This window comes from Poecilia latipinna, unplaced genomic scaffold (assembly GCF_001443285.1).
Source record: "Poecilia latipinna isolate Pla-1442-1.1 unplaced genomic scaffold, P_latipinna-1.0 Scaffold405, whole genome shotgun sequence".
Classification (NCBI taxonomy): Eukaryota; Metazoa; Chordata; class Actinopteri; order Cyprinodontiformes; family Poeciliidae; genus Poecilia; species Poecilia latipinna.
In genome coordinates this window covers 138,935-151,278 of record NW_015113021.1, presented here as the reverse complement: position 1 = coordinate 151,278, position 12,344 = coordinate 138,935, and the positions used below count along the sequence as shown (strand labels likewise).

The window sequence follows — 12,344 nt, the reverse complement described above, 5'->3', positions numbered from 1 at the left end:
AATATTAAATAGGCCTTTTGATTTTTGTAGATTCGTCCTTTTAGGACAGTTTTAGTTTTTTTTTTTATTGATTGATTTTTGCTAACGGCCTATAGAACTCTGGGCTTGGTCATTTGTTTTTTATTGGGGAGTTGCGCAACGAAATAAAAGGGAAAAAAACAATTGTTTATTGAAACGATATGGAAGTCAATTAAGTTTAATTGACTGCGTCAATTAAACTTAGATAATGTGAAAGTGCACTTTAATTTGATCTGTACCGGTAACTTTAATTTGATCTGTACCGGTAACTTTAATTTGATTTGTACCTTTGACCGGTAACTTTAATAAGGTCTAAGGTCAGATTAGATCTAAGGTTAATAAGGTCAGATTTAAATCTGACTGTAATTTTGAATTTGATCGCGATCTTTAATTGGAAATTCATTTGAAAAATTCATGAGAAAACACTTTATGGAATATAGTTATTTGTTTATTTTTTTTGTAATTGTTGAATGTTTCTTTATTTTGGATAACAGTTTAACAATGTTTAAACATGACAGCTAATTTGTTTTATTTTTATTCATGACCTTGTTTAGGTCAGGTTTTTTTCCCCACCCCCTGTGTCACTTCAGGATGGCGAGCTACCGGATCACCGCAGCTTCGCGGTAGGATTTAAATGAACCAAGCTGTTTTCTCATTCTGGACCTATTTGCTTTGGATCATGGACAAAAAGGAAAAAAACAATCAAATATTGACTGATGGACTATTGATCACTTTGGATTCATGAATGGACCAAAATAGAAACTCTTGGGTGACATCAGGGTTTATTGTTTTTTGTTGTTGAGTGTTTGTTTTTTCCTTGTTGTGTTTTTTGGTTATATTATAGAAAATCACTGTTATTATAAATATTATTATTATTATTGCATATCTTCATATATATATGAAAGAAAAAAACAAGTTGAATACAATAACTTAAACATACTTTTGTCTAATGGTATTTTATTCACACCCACGGGCTCCATAACCGAATCTATTTGAGTGCCATTTGTTATATTTGGCCGTAGTCAGGCGCCTAGCCTTAATTAGCGTTACATGTCCTCATTAGTTTATGATTCTCAAAGCAAATGTTTGAACTTCCTCAGCTCCCTCTTGGGATTATGAGCAGCAGTAGTTTGACTTTATTGATGTAATAAAAGAATAAACGAGTTATACACAAACTAAGTAAATTTAAAACAAAAGCAAACAAAACAGAAGAATATGAAAAGCAGCATCTCTGCTTATGGTTTTACTAAGACGACAAGTTTCTAACCTCATCGCTGAGGTTGAGTCCAGCCACCGTATAGAGAAAACACTTTTATTCATCAACTGGGAGCTCATTCTTCTGGCCACGATCCATATCTAAAGATCAGTTGTTAGACTTGGAATCTACATGGACCAGTGAAGTGAGAACTTAACTTTTTGGCTCAGTTGTGATCAAGAAACCAAGATACTTGAACTACTTTGATTGGCAGAGTCCAACCTGAGCAAGCAACTCAATTTACTTGTGTCAGCTTATCGTGATTTTGTTTAGACAGTCGGTGGAGAGTTATCTGTGGTTTGTGAATATTCAGGAGTTTTTGGGAATCAGTGTTTCTAGGGAAATGTCACTTCTGATTGTTTCAGCACCTAAAGTCTTAGAAATCCTCAAATGTGGGCACTTTGTCCCTTTCATGACCCATGCAGATTACTTTACTGAATGAAACTGGGTCTAAAGAAACAACACATTTGAATATTGGTTTAATCCCTTTTGGTAGTCTGTAGTGTTTCAGGGTGTTCAATGAATAATGTTTTCATCCAGTCAGAAGTGTTTACTCAGTTTAACTGTTTCAGATTAGAGCCAAAGAGGAGGCAGAAACTCAAGATTCCCCAGCAGAGAAGAGAGTTACTGAAAAAGATGAAACAATGACGAAGGAAACACACCGGTGGTTGTAATGTGAAGCTGTTTAACTCCTTTACTGTCACCGTTGGAAAGCTTTCGTGAGGACACCGGTGTTATCAAGACAGTTCAGATCAAATCTTGGAATAAACCTTCAAGGAAATACTTATTTTTCTTTCATTTTTATTAAGAATTCATAATTTTAAGTATATGTACTGAAAGAAATGAGACATTGCTATGAACAACACAAGCAAACGTCTTTATTTTTTTTTTATTTTATTGTACAAAAGGGATTCATCTTTTTCTTTTGTTTTACTCTGCTTTTCTTTTTGTCTTTTTTCTGCTGCAGCATCTCTTGAAACAGAAGCTGCAGCTCTTGAAGAGGATGAAGATGAGGAGCAGATCTATAATAAGAAGGAAGGCCAGGACGTCCAGGCTGTGGTACTGGTACCAGGTGAGTTCGTGGGCCTGGACCCTCAGGTGTTTGGCTCCTTTGTTCCTCATGGTGAACTCGATCCAGAAGACAGCCTCGTCCCGAGGACTCATGGGTCTGTCATGGTGGATTTTGGAGAGTCGCATCACGTTTTCTTTGTAGCTGTGGATGAGGAGGGAAAAAGACATTGGTTACAATATTTTACTATGTTTTATGAATAGTTGTTTCCAAGTTTACATTTGTGTAAATTATGCTTGATATTTGTGATACTATTTACTATAAACCAAATATTTTATGTTGGACATAAGGTTTTAAATTCTCAGGTTAGTGCACATTTTACACCAAAATTAAAACAAAAAAGGGTAACACTTTATTTGATGGGTTGTGAATAAGACTGTCATGACACCGTCATAAACATGACATAACACCTGTCATGAATATAATAAGCAAGTCTTCATGAATATTTATGACTGCTGTCATAAAGTGTCATTTGGTAAATAATGTCATTTTTAATACAAAGTTGACATGATTCAAAATGTCTTTGTAATGACAACTTGACATTAACCAAGAAATCATGATCTGACATAAATTTGTTATAAAAGTATTACTGATTAAACTTTAAAAATTATGTAGTTTGTTATTGAAGCTAAAGTTTAATCAGTAATACTTTTATAACAAATTTATGTCTCAAATAAAGTGTTACCCAAAAAAAGTTTTCACCCTCATATACTGCCTATAAGGCTAAATTTGTATCGTTACTAAGTTTTGATAATGAAATGCACATAATTATTCCAAGAGTCACAAATGGCCCACAGGCCTCAGCTGCATATGATACATCTAACTGCTTTACACCATAACTCGGCATTCTACATTCCCTCTTCAATTCATCAGGAATGATGATCAAACCAATAGTTTTTTGTTTAAAAATTGTAAATGGCACATAAGAAAACAAAACTTACGATTTGTTGTTGATCACCATATTTACGGCATCTCTGAGGCTCTCAGTTGTCATAAAGTTAAATTTAACAGTAACTGCAGCTCCTTTGGCCTCCATGTGCACCATGTTGTCTGGTTGGTCCCCGAACATTGGGATTCCCACCATGGGAACGCCGTGGTAGATGGCCTCATAGATCCCGTTTGCTCCACCGTGAGTGATGAAAGCTTTGGTTTTAGGATGACCTGAAAACAACGTTATCAAACATTCATTATTAATTTTTATGAAAATTATGGATCAAATCAAACTAGCTGCTATTTAAGGTTACATGAAACATTTTTTTAATAACAGCATAACTACAGATTCTTACATTTCTTCTGAGCTACTTCTTTGGATCAAAATAATGAATCTTTGCAAACCAAACTAAGCTAAAATCCATTTGTGTAGCAATCAGAAGCTAAGGCCAAATAACAATTTTCAATTGAAACATTTGGAAACATTTTTAGCAGTGCTATAATTGTCGTTGCAGAGTGGTGTTTCTGTTCATCTCATTGATGTACATTTTAGCACTAATAATGCTAAAATGTGATGGATGCTATTATTTACCCACCCAGCAGGTCGTTCTGTGGGATCCAGTCGTATAATCTGGTGTTGGAACCCAGAGTCTCGGGTTTCTGGCCACTGTATCTCCACAGCACCTAAAAATGGTCAAAGCAAGGTTTTGTTTTTAATCAAGTTTTGATGTATTTTGTTTTTCAAACAAAGTATGTGTAAGTCAGACATGTTGTTGTTTGTCATACCTCTACATTTGGAAGTTAGATAAATATTATCTACAATGATTTAAATAGAAAATCTTATCTGTATATTCTTGACCTTTTGTGGAAGCTGAGCGAGCGCTGAGGCGATCATATTCGCCTTTTCTGTGGATACGTTCTTGACCATTGATCCTAAAGAGAAGACGACAATCCCAGCATCTCCAGAGCTTTGGACAAACTCTTCCATTTCCTGCAACATAACCACATTTTTCAGTCATGAGGCCAGTTAGTTGGCTTTTATTCTGTATTTTGTTTGTGATGATTTATTTATTTTAAAACTTAACACATTTGAAATGGTGGATTATAACCTCACCTCTGGCAAAGGTTTAGCTGGTTTGCAGTGGATCCCTCCAACAAATTTAAAGTTGGGGAGGAGTGGACGAGGAAAATCAAAATCCCAGTAGGTTCTCATCAACCAGATATCTGCCTTTCCCATCAACTCACAGGCACTGGTGGGTGTTCCTGATGCAGCGGACACAACAAATAGCAACGATTTTAAAGTTTCTAAGCTTTTTTTGTACTAAATTAATTAGAGTTGCAAAGTATTGATCAATGAGCTAATCTAAAGTTGATTGATCTTATTGGTAAGCAGTCATTTCCTTTAAAACCTGAGTTTTCTCTTGCACCGAGAGGGCGGTTTCCATAACATAAAGTGTTAAATTTTTCAAAAATAAGCTGACTTTAATAAAAGAAAATCATTAAATCCTAGTCTGTATTGCTAAATTAGTACACAGAACATTGCGATTTTCTCGCGTTATTAAACTTACACATTTATAAGATGTAATAAAATACAAACCTCAAAGGTTGCTAAATAGAAAAAATAAAATATGAAAAGAATATGGGAAATACTTAAATCCCCATTAACAAAAACATGTCTCACTCTTGAAGGAATATTAAAACTTTGCTCCATGAAGCGCATTAACTAAAGACCATCAGCTTATTAGCATCATGTCTTTTAACGTCACGTTAAAATTTTACGCGTTATGCCCTCGCATCTTGTTTTCACTACCCGCTGCTCCGCCACGCAGCATGGCTGACTGAGCGCTACTAAAGATAAAACTTAAGAAGCTTGTTAAATCTTTATATTTCAAAACAGAACCACATAATATGCATTTGCAAGCCTTTTTTGGACCGTTCCCCTGTACTGTTCTGGGACAGTGCTGCCATCTTTAATTCTTTATCAATGGGCTCGATGACCAGCGGCGCCCTCTTCAGGATGGCGACTAAACTACAACACTAATGTCTGAGAGGATTTTATTAGTTAATTGATTGGAAATAATGTTTACAAGTCTATATAAAAAAACTTTGTATTTCTAATTTGAATACTCCGAAATTACTAATGAGTTGCTTACCTCTGATTTCAGAGTAATATTTGTCAATTTCTTTCCACAGAATTTGTTCCATCATGACGTCCTGCAGAGCGTAGAAGAGGACGTTCGACAGTCTCTCTGAGAAGTCCATCTTGTCTGTAAGTTTGCTAGCAGCACCGGGGACAAAGGATGGTGGAGCAGGAAGCTGACCACACATCCTCTCCAAGTTGTTTCCTAAGGAAAAACACAAAGAAAGGACGAGAGGAATTCCCAAAATGTCTGCAGTCAGGTCGCCTCCGCTGTAGATCGGATCAGCAAATAACAAGTCGTAGTTTCCCTCTTTCAGCTTCTTCATGATGGGTTCTGATTTCACAACGCCATCCAAAAACTTAAAAGTAATGTTCTTATTGTTCTTCATTAAATCATAAAATGTTACGTAAATTTCAAAGGGGTTCATAAAATCCATCTCATACATGAAGAAGTGAATAATAGTTTCAAAAATTTTTTCTAAATCTTCAAATGAGACGTCGACATCAAAAGGTTCGTACTGGAAGCGAGACGGTTCGCTGCTGTTCATGAACAGCGATGTGCTTGGGACCAGGACCGTCACCTGGTGTCCTCTGTCCACCAGTGTCTCCAGTAGGGGCTTCATGTTGATCCAGTGACTGGCCTCACTGTACCACACCAAAATCTTCCCTCCATTTGAGTTTTCTGCAGCACAAAACAGCAGCAGGACGCAGACGGAGAGACGCAGCTCCATGGTGCATGTGTGATAAACCAGCTTCGGTGTTTTTAACATCTGCAGCTTTAAGATACTGATTAACCAAATGAACTCTGACTTGCTGCTCTTTGTACGGAATAATGTAAGATAACAGACTCGCCTGATAAAAACTGTTGAGAATATGAAAAAAGAAGAAATCTGTTATTTGTCCCCTTGAAAAATTTCTGAAATAAAGACCAATAAATAGCCAAATGATAGGTGAGTGTTTGTAGTCTTACTTTTAAAGGCATAGAAAAACAGCTTAGTATTTCTCCATTTGGAAGTGTGGATGAAAAGTTTTTTACGATCTGGTCAGATTTTCTGTTTTCTAAATGAAGCAATTGATTCTTAATCGCTGAAGGTTCAGACCCTTTATCCAAAGCAAAGCAAAGAGTAATGGACTGGTTTTTACCAGACTAGATACTAATTAGTCCAAAATCTAAAAGCAAAACATCATTTGGATCAAGACTTGGGTTTCCGTCCCTCGCAGTTACACTCCAAGTTAGTCCACTGTTGCCCAAAAAACAGATTTACAATAGTTTTTATAGGATCCAGGTGAGGTAAGCACCTGAATCTTAAGATTTGGGCACCAGCTGCATGGTTCTGAAAACTCCCATATACAGATGAGCTTCACTATCCACAATCCTCAGATGTGGACATTTTGTCCCCTTCATGACCCATGCAGATTACTTTACTGAATGAAACTGGGTCCAAAGAAACAATAACACATTTGAATATTGGTTTAATCCCTTTTGATGGAGTCTGTAGTGTTTCAGGGTGTTCAATGAATAATGATTTCATCCTGGGACCTGCCCTCCAGTCTGAAGTGTTTACTCAGTTTCAGGAACCTAAAATCCACCGGCAGAGAAAAGAGTTACTGAAAAAGATGAAACAATGACAAAGAAACACACTGGCTGTAATGTGAAGCTGTTTTATTAAGGTTAAATGTTCTTTGTTTCCACCCCACCCTTCATAATGCTGTTGAATTTTAACATAGCACATTCATTCTGGCATAAACTGAAATGCAGGTTATAAAATTTTACATAAAATAACTGATATAAAAAGTTACATCTGTAGTTTTGAGAGAATGATTTTGTGTGCTATTGATTTTGACTAATGGGATTAATTTTTCTAACTTGTCAAATGTAGATGAATTTAAGCAACTTGTTTCAGTCACAAATCAATCAATTTGAATCTATGAATAGTTGTAATGCAACTCAAAATGACTATTTATCCAACACATTTTAAGCTTATTCTCATCTCAAAATAAAAAAGATGCTACTCTGCTTTTCTCTTTGTATTTTTTCTCCCACAGCATCTCTTGAAACAGAAGCTGCAGCTCTTGAAGAGGATGAAGATGAGGAGCAGATGTATAACAAGGAGGAAGGCCAGGACATCCAGGCTGTGGTACTGGTACCAGGTGAGTTTGTGGGCCTGGACCCTCAGGTGTTTGGCTCCTTTGTTCCTCATGGTGAACTTGATCCTGAAGACGGCCTCGTCCCGAGGACTCATGGGTCTGTCATGGTGGATTCTGGAGAGTCGCATCACGATTTCTTTGTAGCTGTGGATGGATTTTAGGCAAAATGAGGGGAACACATTCTGTAGAGCTACATTTAAATTTTCCTCCTGTTTAAAACATTAAACCAGAAACTGGAACCTGTTTAACTCAACTCTGTCACAGCTGTAGACATTTGTTAAAGAAACAGTGCCATCTAGTGGCGTTTAGTCTTTCTACAATATTGTAAATACCCTAAACCAGGGGTTCACAAACTTTTCCCAAAACAGCATTGACTTTGGTCAGGCACTTTCTTTGCCAACCCACAGACAACAACACAAAAAAATAAAATAGTATATATATATATANGAAGTCTGTAAGAAAAGGCCCTGTGTATGTGGGACACCTGTTCAGGTTCTTGTTAATAGAAAAGTGAATGTGTCAATCACATGTGGTAACGAAATGCAGTAAGGAGACCTAGAAGAATTGCTTTGGTTCCAGTCCAGTGTGAGAATGTGGGGAAGCAGGATGCTATCTTAACATGGGCAAAGATCCTAGAGGGGATTTTTAGACACCTTGTTGTGTTGGACATGAAGAGTTCAGGTTGTTCTGAAATCTAGTCCAATCCAGTACCGTCAGGGTGCGCTAAAGTCCTTACAATTGATCAATTACATCACTAGTAAATCTTCTGTCAGCTTTTAAGACTTGAACTGATGGCAGCACCTTTCTGGCACCTCAAGATGACATCATGGGTAGTTGTAGATGACACAGCTCTTCATCGTGTCACTGAGCATCTGCACAGTGCAAAAGTATTTGAAGACCAAGTCCAAAGAAAGTTAGAAAGTATGCTTCAACCACTGTGGCCCATGGAACAGTTGACCAGATATTTATGGTGCAAATATTTCTAAAGAGAGGATTTTAATTTACACTCCAGTGTATTTCAGGAATCTATAAAAGGCTTCCAGCCATGTCTTCCCCACGTCATCACATTAAATATGAGTGTTTTACTTTGCTCCACCTGCTGTTTTTATGTACCCGTCCCTGTACCCAAAGAACATTAACAGATCATTTATTTATAAGCCTTTGGAATCGAAAATAGCTTTAGCACAGATTTGTACACCGAGCTTAATTTTCCGTTAATGCTGGTAACATTTCCTCCCGAGCCACCTCTACTTTTACACACAATGACGAGCAGCGTGGAGCCATCACCTGAACAGACTTCAGCTGATCTCCAGTTGCTGTTTGAAATAGAGATTTTCTGCTAATGCTACACCTAAATATTCCCCGAGCCGCTATCACCATTACCGCGGATGGAAGTGCTGCTCCCAGCAGCGTGACTCCTGTGATTGTTAGTTCTGCTCCCGAAGCGGCCGGCGCGCTGGCTCAGTGAAACCTGAACTCCGCTCAGCCTGAGATTTGGACTCTTACTTGTCATTTCATCATTGGATGGTAAATTATAGCAGATGAGGGAAGCCGAGCGTCCTGGGAGAGCGGGCCAGCGTTTTGCCCATCTGTTGCTGTGGCGATGGCAGGGACAGCCTTTGATTCTCCTCCTTCCTCACCCTCTGCCTCCACACTTCTTTCTGGGTGGGCGCTAATACTTGTGGTGGTTACGCACATTACAGCTGACAGTGTAAATGAGGTTTCTTTGTTCTGTTGTCTCTGTGTTTCTTCCTCTTTTCTTGCTGTTGTTGGTGAAGGCCAGTCCCTCCTCCTTTTTCTTCTGCTGCTCCTCCACATCTGATTCTCTGCATTCCCTCCTCCACCTCGCTGATGGTTAGAGCTTAGAGTCTATTCACTGGAGAGATGAAGCAACAGCTTTCCACTGCCTCCCTGCATCCCTCCCTCCTAAACCCCTCAGACACATTAATCCTTCGCTCAGGCTCGGTTTACAGACACAATAGGTCTCTAAGAATTGGACTTGAGATAATTGTGTTGCTATCCCATTTCATCTGGAATGGAATCAGGTGGCCCTCGCCGCAGAGCTCCAGGGATCCCACATCCACACACACACACACACACACACACACACACACACAGAGATGAAGTGGGTTTTGGCGAAAGCAGAACTGTAATTATTTTTCCCTTTATTCATAATCATCTCCATAAAAATTCAACACCACCATCTCGAAAATTCACGTCTAGCCCCACAGAGTCCATCTGATGTGTTGTCATGACGATATGGCAGCAATATGGAGCTTGCCGGGGGCCCCCACATTGTTGAGAGGGAGGTCAGATAATTAACCACTGCGCCGACATGGTCAAACACCTGCTCTGGTAGGCCCCACCGGTCATCTGGGCTGGTGACCCCTTTGACCTCTCGACAAACACCAGGAGAGCGGCGGCTCTTTAAATTACAGAGGATGGTTGAGTTGGAAAAGCGAACAGGTGGAGAATGTTAGGTGAAGCAGGTGTACTGCTGAGTCTCTGGCTAAAACACAGGAGACTTTCGGTTTGCTAAAACCAGACAGAAAAACATTTACTTTGAAAATTAGGCGGGCAAAGTTTATTGAAGACTTCGTCCAACCAGAAGTGCAGAAAGGAAACTTTTCCACAGAGAGCTTTAGTCAAATTGGGAGATAATGGTTTTATACTGCATTACATTGGATAGACACATTGGCAAAACTGGGCACAAAACTGTTTCATGACAGTAATGTATAAGTAGCATGATTTACAACTTGAAAACAGAGTGTCTATTATCGGAGACTAGTCACACCAAGCCAGGTACGGCACCAAAGCAATTTGATTGACAGGCAGCTGAGTCAGCATGGATTGATTGGCTCATGATTTACATCACTGAAAACTTCAAACCACATTATAGTTTAGCTGTGGACCGCGGACATGCCGTCTGCTATCAGAAAGCTGCTCAGTACGGAAAGATTGGTTTACATCTTTTGACAGCACGTTTTAAAAAATAAAGTGCTAAAATATAATTATATGAATAGCAAAAATAATCAGCTGAACTGAGGCTTTATCATCATCCTTGGGCCAGCAATGAACTTCTGTATGACAAAATGAAATGTCTGGGTTTGACTCCATCCTACAGGTCCTCCATTGCTGAATGTCACCACAAACATTAGCGAACAGTTAACTACAGCTGCTCCGTACTCACATCCTGTCCACAAAAGTGAGGAACAGACTGCATGATGGAAAAGCTCACTGGGCTGAACCGAACCGCACGTTAACTGGTTAGAGCCCAACTTGCCAGTAGAAAAGCCCCTTATCATTCTTAGCTGGTCTGCCACCAGCTGGCAAAAATGGTTTAGAAAGGCAGACAAGATGATGTTGAACCGTTGGTTCTTACTTACCTTAACCCCAACTTTATCCTCCAATTTCCACATCCTTACCTCCAACAAATCAGAAGTTTACTACACCTACAGCTATCATTAGAGGAGAAACAGGGCAAGCTAAACATTTAAAACACAAAGCAGAACAGCTTTGAATTGGTGATTTAATTTAATGAGAACAGAAAGGGAGATTGAGGCAGACACTGAAGTATAACACCACCGACGGGCTAGCCAAACCTTGATAGTGCTTGAGCTAACACTAAGCTAGTGATCCTGAAGCAAGCCAAGAAAAACAAAGGGTTTGTAAATGGGAAGTGCAGAAGCAGAACATATTTTTCTAATGTGACTTTATCATGAAATGATGGAAAATAAAGTTGAGAGAACCAGCAAGAGAAAGTATTCTAGCAACATTCAAAATGGAGATGACGCGACACGCCCACAACATCTCCCCTTTATTTGATATCATCATCTATACCTAGTACTAATACCTCTTAAATGTTTTATTTTAATCAAAACAGTGTTTTATAATTAATTATTGACTTTGCAAAACAACATTCGCCAAATTTACCTGTAATTTTTAGATTTTGACTCCAAAATGTGATTGTTTTGTACAAAGGAAGGGCAGGTAAAAAGGCTGTTTAATACCTACCACTGATCCTCTCTTTACATTTCAAACATGTTTTCTGTCAACTGACTAAAGGTTTGGAAATCCACTGATTGCTAAATTGAAATATGAAGACTGAGATTAAAGTAGAACTAAGTGAATTCAGGACTTCATGTTTGAATAACACTTCACCCTGATTAAAATTTAGCAACTAAACCTTTTCTGCACAGGTATGCCTCATCTCATTCAAGCTAAGCACCACTGAAGAAACCTTGAAAAACCACTTTTCACCAAATGTATTGCAAGCATTCCTTTAATTATTTTCCATTTTACTATCAGACAAAATAATTTCTCTTCACAGCTCTTTATTGTGTATATATTCTATGCAATTATTTTGTTACTCGTTAATTTAAAATTAAATTTGAACATCTTTTGTGGAGGCTGCTATGGGGTGTCTGACATTTTACCTTCAAACAAAACAAAAGTATGTTACCAATCAAAAAGCATGCTTTCTCTCATTCATAGTTTTTACATTTCCTCTCTGTCCTTTTTGCTCACACTGTCTGCGAAGGCTTGGGATGAAGTAAGGTGAAGAACTTGGTGAGTAAGGGCAATAAGACATATTTTCATTCTTTATATTGTTTGATATCTTGCTTTCAAACATCTATCTAGCTTCCCATCCATCTATAAACCATTGTCTATACCTGCTTATCAGGGTCATGTGGAGGGCAGGTGCTTATCTCCAAACAAATTATATATGTAACTTATTTCTTTCTGTTGAAAAGAAGAAAATCATTAGTGTTGGGTAAAATAAT

The 12,344-nt window shown here is 38.2% G+C and overlaps 1 protein-coding gene and 1 long non-coding RNA gene across 2 annotated transcripts; one reads left to right on the top strand and one right to left on the bottom strand.

Annotated features, from left to right (window-relative positions):
- Positions 1-2,203: 2,203 nt before the first annotated feature.
- Positions 2,204-6,343, bottom strand: LOC106950510 (UDP-glucuronosyltransferase 2C1-like). Its single transcript, XM_015037420.1, has 6 exons — positions 5,426-6,343; positions 4,387-4,535; positions 4,132-4,263; positions 3,869-3,956; positions 3,284-3,503; positions 2,204-2,486 (listed from the first exon to the last, which is right to left on the bottom strand). Exons 1-6 carry the CDS (start codon positions 6,180-6,182, stop codon positions 2,204-2,206), a joined length of 1,629 nt encoding a protein of 542 aa, XP_014892906.1. The 5' UTR covers positions 6,183-6,343.
- LOC106950511 (uncharacterized) lies at positions 2,260-7,914 on the top strand. Its single transcript, XR_001425625.1, has 3 exons — positions 2,260-2,345; positions 5,466-5,541; positions 7,459-7,914. It is a non-coding gene; the product is annotated as an uncharacterized LOC106950511 (long non-coding RNA).
- Positions 7,915-12,344: the final 4,430 nt, after the last annotated feature.